Below are 12194 nucleotides of genomic sequence, written 5' to 3'. Positions count from 1 at the left end.
CTCAGATATGTCTGTGGTACATTATCACTGCCTTTGTCTTCCTTGTACAGGACCTCATGACCAGAAATAACAGATGTCCAATGTAAGCTCCATCACGGAGTTCCTCCTGCTGGCATTCGCAGACACACGCGAGCTGCAGCTCCTGCACTTCGTGCTCTTCCTGGGCATCTACCTGTCTGCCCTCCTGGGCAACGGCCTCATCCTCAGCGCCGTAGCCTGCCACCACCACCTCCACACCCCCATGTACTTCTTCCTCCTCAACCTCGCCCTCCTCGACCTGGGCTGCATCTCCACCACTCTGCCCAAAGCCATGGCCAATGCCCTCTGGGACACCAGGGCCATCTCCTATCAAGGCTGTGCTGCACAGGTCTTTCTCTTTGCCTTCTTTATCACAGCAGAGTATTGCATTCTCACTGTCATGGCCTACGACCGCTACTTTGCCATCTGCAAGCCCCTGCACTACAGGAGCCTCGTGGGCAGCAGAGCTTGTGCCCAGATGGCAGCAGCTGCCTGGGGCAGTGGCTTTCTCAATGCTGTCCTGCACACGGCCAACACATTTTCCCTGCCCCTTTGCCAAGGCAATGCTGTGGACCAGTTCTTCTGTGAAATCCCCCAGATCCTCAAGCTCTCCTGCTCAGATGCCTACCTCAGGGAAGTTGGGGCTCTTGTGTTTAGTGTATTTTTAGGCTGTGCTTGTTTTGTTTTCATTGTGTTGTCCTATGTTCAGATCTTCAGGGCAGTGCTGAGGATGCCCTCTGAGCAGGGCCGGCACAAAGCCTTCTCCACGTGTCTCCCTCACTTGGCTGTCATCTCCCTGTTTGTCAGCACTGCCGTGTTTACCTACCTGAAGCCCAACTCGATCTCTTCCCCATCCCTGGACCTGGTGGTGTCATTTATATACTCAGTGGTGCCTCCAGCAGTGAACCCCCTCATCTACAGCATGAGGAACCAGGAACTGAAAAATGCATTAAGGAAATTACTTTCACACATACTATTTGAGCACAAATAATATGCTCACCATCTAAACAGTACTGAGCAAATTTGTCACAAAACACTTTATGAAATTGTTTATTCTTTTTTTTTTTTTTTTTATTATGTGATAATATTATTTTGATTTAAGGAAATTTCTTCTCATCCTTCTATGTGTTGATTTTTATTTTGACCCACTCATGTACATTATTTTTAGCAATCTTCCTGTGTAGATTAAGGCAATAAAGAAGCCGTGAGATATTCACAGCTCTCCGATCCCATCTCACTCTCCTAATGGCGAAGGGGCTCAGGGCCAAAAGGCCTGCTGTCACATTTAGGAACAGCTTTGGTGGCCCTTGGGGTTTCCCATCACTACTAAGTGGGGCAATCTTGAGCTTCACGGCCCAGAATCTGGAGCTGCTCTGTGGCTGGGCCAGGCCTCTTGTGCTGGCCTGGGGAGCGGGGCTGGCCCTGTGGGACACAGGCACTGTGTGCTGGGGATCTGCCAGGCAGGAGAGCAGGGCTCCTGCAGCTTCATGGACCTCCATCTCCTGAGCTGGTCCCAGTGCGAGGGCTGTGGTGGCCGTTTCCAGAGCCCTGCAGCAGCCTGCAGTGGGCACTGCCCTGGGGCCAGCACAGCCTGGGCTACTGCAGGACGAGGGGGAATGGGCTAAAGTTGCACCAGGGGAGTTTTAGGTTAGATGTTAGGAAGAACTTCTTTACCGAAAAGGTTGTTAGACATTGGAACAGGCTGCCCAGGGAAGTGGTGGAGTCACCATCCCTGGAAGTCTTTAAAAGACGTTTAGATATAGAGCTTAGGGATATGGTTTAGTGGGGACTGTTAGTGTTAGGTCAGAGGTTGGACTCGATGATCTTGAGGTCTCTTCCAACCTAGAAATTCTGTGATTCTGTGTGTTTGGGCTTGGCTGGACTGGGGAGAGGGTAGGGAGGTGGGGAGAGGTGGGCAGGGGCTGGGCTAGTCTGGGCAGTGCCCAGCAGAGGGCAAAAGCAGTGTCAGGGAGCGGTGGCAGCATGCAGGGGAGGGCTCCCAGCAGGGCTTGGTGCTGCAGAGCCAGGGCTGTGCCAAGGGAGCCCAGAGCTGCAGGGGTAGGGGAGAGGAGGCCGCTCTGGGCCCTTGCTGGCCTAGGCAGAGCAGGAAGGGCGCCCAAAGCATTCGTCCCCTCACCACAGCCTGCCAGGACCTGCAAGGCGCTCACGGAGCGTCCAGGGCCAGGCTGTGCCCCGTGGCCACGAGCCCTGCCTGCCCTCCTCCTGTCACGCTGTGTGTGCTGGCTGCAGCAGATGGGACCCCCAGCCAGCCCCTGCATGGGGCTCTGCCACCCGCCTGGGCCCAGCCCTCTCCAGCACTCCCCTTGCTGCTCTCTGATGCACGCCAGCACCTCCCCGTGCGTGCCGGCCAGCACATCTGCTGAGGGCCAGGGCAGCTGCTGCAGGGGCAGGGAGCTCAGCATGGCCCTTGCAGCCCCCTGCCCTGGGCCTGCCTCTGCCCTTGGCCTAAGCCCTGGCCTTGGCTCTGCTGGCAGGAGCGCTCTTGGCATGCGCTTCCTGGCCTCCCCTCGCCTGTGCACAGCTGCTGCCCACTCAGGCTGCTGCCACAAACGTGTCCTCACAAGCAGCACCACCCCTTGGGCTGCTTCTGCTGACCTCCCCAAACCCACTGCCTTGACTCCTTGTCTCTGCTGGGCCCCAAATCCGTCACTGAAATTCATCCATTGGCTGTCACCTTCTCCCCTGCCGTGGTGGGATGTGTTTCCAGTGGGCTGTCTACCAGACACAGTAATGAATAATATGAGCAGGAATAGAGGGGTCTTGCTTCCAGCCAGAGGAAGGCGGGGAGGAAAGGGACAATTTGGTTTACTGGACTGGGTATATTTAATGGCCTGACACATCAGACCCACAAATGTGTCAGGCTCCACTGGACACTGGTGCACAGTGTTTCCTAATGCCATCAAGATAGAAAGAGGTAGAACCAACCTGTATTTATGGAGTGACGGGGGGGTGCCAACAGTTAACTGTCTTGGAGTCTACCTTGCTTGGCCTTCCACAGACTCCTTCTGTTGGGGGTTTGCTGAGGGCTGAAGAACAGCAGGTGCCAATGGCTACCATGGTGGCACACCTGAAGCAGCGTTGCGCTAACCAAGATTCCCTGATTGCCATCCACGAGCTGGGTCATCGACTGGAGAGCCAAGGGGTAGATGTAGAGCTTGGTAGCATGGTTTAGTGATGGACTTGTCATTACTAAGGTAAAGTTGCCTGACCTGGGTTACGCATCCCAGAGTAGTGTCAGGCAAAATGCAATTATTTTTGCCTTCTGCATCTGTAGCACAGGAAGTAAGACTTTGCCCTACTCCATTGACTGGGCAGGTCTTTTCACATTACTCAATTTAGGTTTCCGTGGCTGGAAGAGGACAATTTCCCAAAAGAGGTTAAGCTCATGGGTATAGCTAGAGCCACTCGAAGATATGTTTTCTTTAGTTTTCACCCTGAGTTTTCCACAGAAGACCCAAGAGAGACCATAGATGTCCAGGTGTCTACTGAGATTCAGGCTACATTTCTCAGAATCCAATGATCATTTCAAATGTATTTTATTTTATTTTATTTTATTTTATTTTATTTTATTTTATTTTATTTTATTTTATTTTATTTTATTTTATTTTATTTTATTTTATTTTATTTTATTTATATTTTAATTATTTCCCAAGGAACCCCTGACTTCTCTTAGAAAGGGTTTCATGTGCTGGGCTGGGCAACAGTTACAGGGACAAAGACCACTGCTGGCAGTGGAGGTGTCAGACCTCCAGACTCTCATTTTCCTCCCGATGGAGTTCTCCAAAGAAGTAACCCTGGATGAGTAGCAATAGAAGAATGATGCTCCAAACTGAAATGCAACAAAATTCAGCCTTTGAAACAAGAAAATATTTTTATTATGTGCTTTCTGAAATTTTTTCCCTTAACTACACCATGCAAGCTCTGCAATTAGCTACACAGGGCGTGAAGGCTTGAAGAATACTATGGAAGAGATGTTAGGAGTTTCTTCATTTTAATGAGGTCCATGGTGGATTTTGGTGCTCAGTCTATGAAGCTCAGGTACTGAGAGGAGAGTGATGCAACCACTTGAGAAAGTAAAGTCAGGAGGAAAAGTTGAAGTGACTTGGAGTATTAATGGGCCCCATTGAGGGCTGTTAATAAAAAAGCCTCCCCAGGGATGTGTTAGGGCAGATAATTGGAGGCCATGGTTACAGACAGGCAAAGCACTGTGCTGAGAAAACTCTTGGTTGGTTTCGGTGAAGCAGAAGTGGCAAGGCCTGACCCCTGGAATTGGGAGAGGAGATCCTGCACCCCCATGTCTGGCTCAAGGCTTTTCCTGGGGATCTGTGGGATGGGGTGGGCAGTGTGATGCCGTTAGAAGAACAGTGGTGTGAAACCTCTGAGCTGCTGCACATCTTGAAAGGAATCGATGAGGCCCCACCACGATGAATATAACATATCTCCTCCTAAGCTCTAGCCAAGGGGACAAAACTTCACGGCAGATGAGTCATTGCCTTTTTACCAGAGCCTTCTCCTTTGCAGGCTTTCAAATCATGTCCCACACATTGCCCTATTTTCTTGAAGTCTGCAGACACCCACCACTGTTCACCATCTTGCTCTCATCCCTTGCTTTCACTGATGTCTTGTAAGCCCTCACCAGCTGTTTCAAGAAACACAAAGCAAGGGTCTAATCAGAGGGTGACCTCTGGCACCACAGCATGACCCTTTGAGGGACATTTCTTCCTCCTTGTAACCAGTACCAGCCTTCCATGGAACACTATGTAGCAGTTTTTTCTTTCCTGCTCTTTCCTACTACCAAAGGAAGCTCCATCAGGGAGGAAACCATTCCTGAAGTAGGCATCCCAACACAGCAGGCTCCTTGTGGCCTGTCAGCCAAGCAGACACAAGTCACCTCAGCAGCAGCTTCCAAGCCAGGGGCCTGCTGCTGGCCTTGCAGCTTCTTGGCTAGACACAGCCAAGCCTTGTGCCTGCTGCTGCCCAGTCATGGACTCAAGCAGAAGGGACAGGACAACCCATGTTGGGGCCTTCTTTCTGCCTGGGTCCTCCTGGGTCTGGAGGCAGAAGGGATCCCCCAGTCAGCATGCCAAGCAGGTGCCTTCTGCTGGCCTAGCAGGGCCACTGCCAGATGTCAGCCCAAAAGTGCAGATCCCAGGGAGAAGTCAAGGCTGACCTGCCACCTACAGACAGAAGTGACCTCCCAGTCCCTTTCTGTGACATGTTCCTGCTGCTGCCCTATCCACTGCAGAGAAAGAAGTGACCTCACAGTCCCTGCCACAGTCACATTCCTGCTGCTGGGGCAGGATATGCTGAGGCAGAGCTGAGCTCCTCAGAGCATTCCCACCCATCTCCTCCTTGTGGCCCACAAGCAGATCAGCTCAGGGTGAGCAAGAGAGTAAAGATAAAGGGAAGTGGCTATGGGCTGAGTTTTGGCTTGAAGGGATACTTTTACGTCATACATGTGAATAGTGGAATCCTGTCAGGGTGTGGAGTAGCATTTAGGTTTGGGAATTAATGTCACTGGTAAAAATAGGGGAAGGGCTTTACATGACTGTTTTAAGCCAGTGTTACAGCAGAATCAACATTGCCTGAATGTTCTAACCTCACAGAAATCATTAATTTCTGCTGGCCAAACTCCTTTTTCCTCCTCCAAATCTCACATCTCTCCTGGCCAGGCTTCTCCTGACTTCCCCATATCAGTCATCTTCCTAGGGGCAGCTTTCTGATGGCTTTCATGACCTCAGAGTACGTGCCTCACATCTGCTACTCCTTTCTTGAGACTGACGCAGCCCCTAAGTCAGAATGGAAAATAACCCAAAGCTGTAGGTGAAACCTGCACAATGTACTCTGCAGCTCTTATACTACCCCAAAATTTTGTTTCCTGCCTCCAACTTCTGGATAAGGAATGCGTTCTGTGCACCCAGGGTACCTTTTTCCAAACCCTCGTGCATGGTTCAGTTTGCCCCGAGTGTCTTGGAGGCAGTGGCCCCCTCTGTGTAGAAAACTGAAAGCTGTCCTAAAGGATGACTTCAGGCAAAAGCTGACACCTCTGATATGACAACCCCTATCCAAGACCTCTTCCTCTATGGGGCCTACCAGGTACTTAGAAAGAGCCGATCTCAGAAACTACATGCACAGCAAGTGCCTTCTGCTGCCCTACCATGGACACTGGCAGATGTGAGCCTAAAGGCACAGATCACAGCCAGGAGTCAAGGGTGACCTGTCAGCTACTTCAGAAAGAGCTCAACTCACAGGCCATTTAACAGCCAGTCCCTTCCTGCTGGACTTAGCGTTTCTGAGGCACCACTGAGCTTGTAATACCACACCTACAAAACACCCCCTATTTGGGCCAGGACCTGCCCAGGTAGAAATGATCTGGTTGTGATCCTCCAAGCTCATGGCAGACCTGCTGGGCTCCCAGGCTCTCTGACACACAGGAGCCAGTTCCGTGCAAGTGCTGGGAGGTGCTAGGGAAGGAACCTTTCAGGCAATGTTTCAGCCCCATGCCTGTTGGTGGTCTCTCAGCTCCTTGTGCACAGTGAAGACCACACTCAAGTCCAGAAGCCTGAAGCTGGCCTAGCAGACACTCAGGGAAGGAACCACAGCCCCAGCCCCAGCCCCAACCCCAGCTGGCGGTGCTGCTCTGCAGAGGGAAGGGGCTGTGGTGCCTGGGGCATGGGGGCACTCTGCAGGAGGCAGACCCAGCTCATGGTGTCACTGCCATTGCCCCAGGGCTGCAAGGAATCACTCCGCAGGCTCCTTTGCTGGGGCTTCTGTGTGCCCTGGGGCTGCAGAGCTCTCCTCTGCCTGCTCACACCAGATTGAGCACTTGAGCTCTGGTCAGTCCACCTTGGAGGAGATCCCCCCTTAGGAGGGAAGTGCTGCAGTGGAGGCCAGCTGTGCCACTGCCGTGCCCACTGCCTGTCCCTGCCTGCAGTCCCAGCACAGCCCCACAGCAGCACTGGCACTAAGTGAGAGGAGCAGCTGGGCCTGACCCCACCACAGGGCTCAGCAGGACAGGATGACAGTGGCAAGAGAGCAGCTCTGCATGCCCCAAGCGCTGGTGCTCCCTGGCCGTGCTGCTGGGATGGGACTCTTTTCCTCTGCACCCCTGCACACGGGCACTGCCCCTGCAGAGCCAGACCAGGTCTCAGAGGAAGGACGTCAGACCAGGCAGTGCAAGCTACTTCCTTAAGGTTAAATTCACAGAGAACATTGGTTCACAACACAGAATCTATAAGCTATATTCAACAGACACATCCGTATCATTTTAATGGGTGTTCATTAGCTGAATTAATGTAATAAGAATATGCACAAACACAACAAGAAAGAAAACAAAACAAAACAGGTATACTAGTATTCCGCCAATTATTGACATTACATGTCATGTGCAGAAGCAGATCAGAAATTTATTACATCCAAGACACATCTCGCCATCAATTTCCACAAGGCATGCTTGAGCTCCTGGCTCCTCAAGCTACAGATGAGGACGTGCTCTGCTGGAGGCACCACTGAGTACAGAACTGCCACCACCAGGTCCAGGGGATGGGGAGGAGACTGAGGGAGATTCAGGCAGGCAACCATGACAGGCCTGAGGGAGGCAGACACCATGGCCGAGGGAGGGAGGCATGTGGAAAAGGCTTTATGCCAGCCCTGTTATAGCGACAACAGGACTGTCACGTAGATCCACAAGGTCTAATCCAAATACACTGCTCCTAACCGTGGCAGCCTGGCTCTTGGCCCTGAGCCCCTCCTTGATGCTATGGCTGCTTCCCCAGCTTGAGAGGAGATGGGAAGTGGATACTGAGACCAATGAAATTCCACTGACATCTTTATTGTCTTTCTCTACCAAGGAAGCCTGGTTCTTAATGTACATTAGATGATATAGTAAAAACTAGCACAAAACGTAACATTCTGAATGGTAAGAATGAGATTATTAAAAACAAAATGAAATATTGTTCAAATACTAACAGAGAAAAATAATTTTTAAAATGTTGTATCATTTTCCCAAATACCCTTTGATTTCTCTTGGTTTTCTTATTAATGACAATGTTATAATAACACCAGTAACAATAAAAATGATATGATATAATATGAATCAAAATATTTGCATATTATTAAGAATAGATCTTCTGAACACATCATGGATGCTTAAGAAGAATGTATGGAAACAGTTTCCTCACTGCATCTTTGAGCTCCTGGTTCCTCATGCTGTAGATGAGGGGGTTCACTGCTGGAGGCACTACTGAGTAGAGAAGTGCGACCACAAGGTCCAGGGATGGTGAGGAAATGAAGGGGGGCTTCAGGTAGGCAAACGCAGCAGTGCTGACCATCAGGGAGACCACAGCCAGGTGAGGGAGGCATGTGGAAAAGGCTTTGTGCCAGCCCTGAGAAGAGGGCATCCTCAGCACAACCCTGAAGATCTGCATGTAGGAGAAAACAATGAAAACAAAACAACCAAAGCCTGAAGAAAAACTAAACACAAGAGCCCCAACTTCCCTGAGGTAGGCATCTGAGCAGGAGAGCTTGAGGATGTGGGGGATTTCACAGAAGAACTGGTCCACAGCATTGCCTCGACAGAGGGGTAGGGAAAACACATTGGCCGTGTGCAGGGCAGCATTGAGAAAGCCACTGCCCCGGGCAGCTGCTGCCATCTGGGCACAAGCTCTGCTGCCCAGGAGGCTCCCGTAGTGCAGGGGCTTGCAGATGGCAACGTAGCGGTCGTAGGCCATGACGGTGAGAAGATAAAATTCTGATGCAATCAAGAAGACAAACAAAAAGACCTGTGCAACACATCCTTGATAGGAGATGGCCCTGGTGTCCCAGAGGGCATTGGCAATGGCTTTGGGCAGAGTGGTGGAGATGCAGCCCAGGTCGAGGAGGGCGAGGTTGAGGAGGAAGAAGTACATGGGGGTGTGGAGGCGGTGGTGGCAGGCTACAGCGCTGAGGATGAGGCCGTTGCCCAGGAGGGCAGCCAGGTAGATGCCCAGGAAGAGCGCAAAGTGCAGGAACTGCAGCTCACGCGTGTCTCTGAATGCCAGCACTCACAGAGCTGAAGTTGGGCATTTGCTGACTCTGGACACAGTTGTCTGCTGAAGATGAGATGGCAGAGAAAAGTTATAACAGACTTCTCTCAGGAAAAGCTATTGCAAGTCTTAAAACATGCTCTAGCCTGAACATCTCTCTTTGCAGGAGAACCTTCCTGCAGCTGTCTTGCTTGAGCAAGAGAGAATTTTCTTTTGTTATCTAGTAGTTATCCCTGTAATGCTTAGCATGATGAACATGGTCAGGGATTTCTCTGAGAAGAAAGTTGAGAGAGCTGGGATCACTGAAGCTGCAGTAGAAGTGAAGATGGACAGAATATTCTCGTTTACACTTACCTTGTCAAGGGCTGTGCAGGTTTCTCCTGGAAGGTAGCTCTCAGCATCCTCCCACTGACAATTGCCCCCAAGCCCTTTCTCCTTCTCTCCTCTCCCCATGCCAGCTGCAGTCAGAGCCCCCAGCCCTGCTGCGCTGTGCAGAGGAGCTGCTCCTGGGCACAGCGCTGTCTCTGCTTCATGGGACTTTCTGAAATGTGTTTTCTCTTTCCCATGAGCCCAGCCAAGCACAGCAGCACAGCACCAGCCCAAGGCACTGCAATCACCCCTCTGGGGGCTTTGCTGATGAGCCCACACACAAACCTCAGGCACTCAGAGACAATTGAAGACATCTCTCCAGAAGTGCAAGTCAGAGGCAAGTTTCCTGCAGTGTCCCCCTGAGGGCCAGCACTGACACAGCCTCCCTTGGAGCTCGTTAGAGCAGAACCCTGGAGGCAGTGAGGACAAGGAGACAAAGGCAATGTGAAGGTGACACTGATGTGTAGGAAAAGTGGATGTGTGTCAGCAAGCACAACGGCCAGGCCTTGACCATTGTCCTCTAGGAAGGGAGATCCTTTCCCTTTGACACCTTGCTCAGGGCTCTTTGTGGGGCAGTAGGAGATGGGGATGTGCATGGCCAAGTGCAGGAGAATGGTACAACCCCTGCCTGGTTCATGGGTGGGGGCGAGGAGTCAATGAGGCCCTGGTGCTTTAATGATCAGCTGTCTCCTCATAGGCCTCAGTGGCAGAGACAACAGCCATAGCCATGGACACAAAGACCTGGGTCCTGCTGGAACTTGCAGTCTTGCCATTACCATTACTCCTCTGAGCAATGATAATGAGGATATCCTAGTGACTCCCTGACCTGCGCCCCTTTACTGGCTAGTTGTTGGCACTTGTTCGTGCGGTGTCTCAGGGGATCTGAGCTGAGTCTGATAACTGAGATCTTCTTGGTGGCCATGCTCCTCATAAGGCAGCTCTGTAGGAAGCTGGCCTGGTTCCTGGTGAGCAGGCACCACTGCTCGTATGGCATCCCTCGTGGTGCCCAGGCCCTCCTCCTCCTGGGCACTGCTCACTCTGCCCTACTGCATGGGGTTACTCTTCCTCTGGTGCAGGACTGGGTCCTTCTCCTTGTAAACATCAAGAAGTTACTTTAGGCAAAATCCTGCAATTTCTCAACATTCCCCCACACTCATGCTCCTTTCTGTCAGCCATTCATGTCTGCAGGCAGATGCTTCAACCTTTGTGTGACTGTGCTGTCTCTGAAAAGATAGTAGCATTACAAGCTGCGGGAATGTTTGGATAATACAGGAGTAACCAGTTGAATGGAACTGCAACACAGAGTCACAGAAATACAGTGGGTGGAAGGCTGCCAGATTGTACTTTTCCTGTGCTTCCTTCTCATGCATGCTGTCAGTTTGTCTGGATCTGCTTCCTGAATGTTATGGGGCTGTGCAGGTCAAAGTTCGAAGGGCCAAAGCCCAGCTGAAGCTCCATCTGTCTATTACTGACAAAGACAATAAACCCTGCTTATAGAAATACTTTAAATAAAGGAGAATTAAGGAGAATCATCATCCTTCATTGGACATGGGGGAAATCTGTTAATGATCTAGAGATAAGCTAAAGGCTGAGGTACTTAATGCCTTCTTTGCCTCAGACTCTAGCAGCAAGACCAGTTGTTCCACTGGATATTTCTTCTTCCTTGTAGCCAGTGCCAACCATCCATGGTGCACTTTGTGGCAGTTTTTTCTCTCCTGCTCTTTCCTGCGACCAAAGGAAGCTGCATCTGGTAGGAAACCCCTCCTGAAGTAGGCATCCCAACCCAGCAGGCTCCTTGCGTCCTCTCAGCCAACCAGACACAAGTCACCTCAGCAGCAGCTTCCAAGCCAGGGGCCTGCTGCTGGCCTTGCAGCTTCTTGGCTAGACACAGCCAAGCCTTGTGCCTGCTGCTGCTGTGCAGTCCTGGACTTAAGCAGAAGGGACAGGACAACCCATCGTGGGGCCTTCTTTCTGTTTGGGTCCTCCTGGGTCTGGAGGCAGAGGGGTTCCCCCAGTCAGCATGCCAAGCAGGCGCCTTCTGCTGGCCTAGCAGGGCCACTGCCAGATGTCAGCCCCAAAGTACAGATCCCAGGGAGAAGTCAAGGCTGACCTGCCACCTCCAGACACAAGTGACCTCACGGTCCCTTTCTGTGACATGTTCCTGCTGCTGCCCTATCAAGTGCAGAGACAGAAGTGACCTCATAGTCCCTGCCAGTCACATTGCTCCTGCTGGGCTATGACATACTGAGGCAGAGCTCACCTTTCTCCTGTGCTCTATGGACTGGGGCTCACCTTTCTGGTTTAGAGAGTAAACAAAATTTTAGTTGGAAGGTTTGGTGATCTGTTTGTGGTGTCAGGTCTCTGGTTAGGATATGAGCAAGCATTGTGGCTTAGGCTTTTGTTTAGGTTTGTGAAGAAGTCTAGGGATAAATAGAGCATTTAATGTTAGTGTTAAGGGCGGGGATTAGGGTGAGCAAGAGAGGAAATGTATGAAAAAGGGGCTATGCTCTGCACTTTTCTTTAGGTCATATTTTGAGTTCTGCTTTACAATAGTGGATTCCTGTCAGGATGTTGCACTTATGTTTAGGTTGAGGGATGCTGTTGAAAATAGTTTACAGGCCTTACAAAACTGTTTGCAATCAGTTTTACAGCATCATCAACATTACATGAACCCTCTTACCCCTACAAAGGTAAGATTCTGAGCTCCTCTTCCCTTCCTCTTCCCTCCCCCAAATCTGACATCTCTCCTGGCCAGGCTACTCC

General features: G+C 51.1%; 1 protein-coding gene across 1 annotated transcript; it reads left to right on the top strand.

The window, feature by feature from the left end:
- Positions 1 to 1009, top strand: LOC137847258 (olfactory receptor 14A16-like). The gene has a single exon (XM_068665549.1). The coding sequence runs from the start codon at positions 74 to 76 to the stop codon at positions 1007 to 1009; it is 936 nt and encodes a 311-aa protein (XP_068521650.1). The 5' UTR covers positions 1 to 73.
- The last annotated feature ends 11185 nt before the right edge of the window (positions 1010 to 12194 follow it).

Source organism: Anas acuta, chromosome W (assembly GCF_963932015.1).
Source record: "Anas acuta chromosome W, bAnaAcu1.1, whole genome shotgun sequence".
NCBI lineage: Eukaryota > Metazoa > Chordata > Aves > Anseriformes > Anatidae > Anas > Anas acuta.
This window is presented reverse-complemented; position numbering and strand designations above follow the sequence as displayed.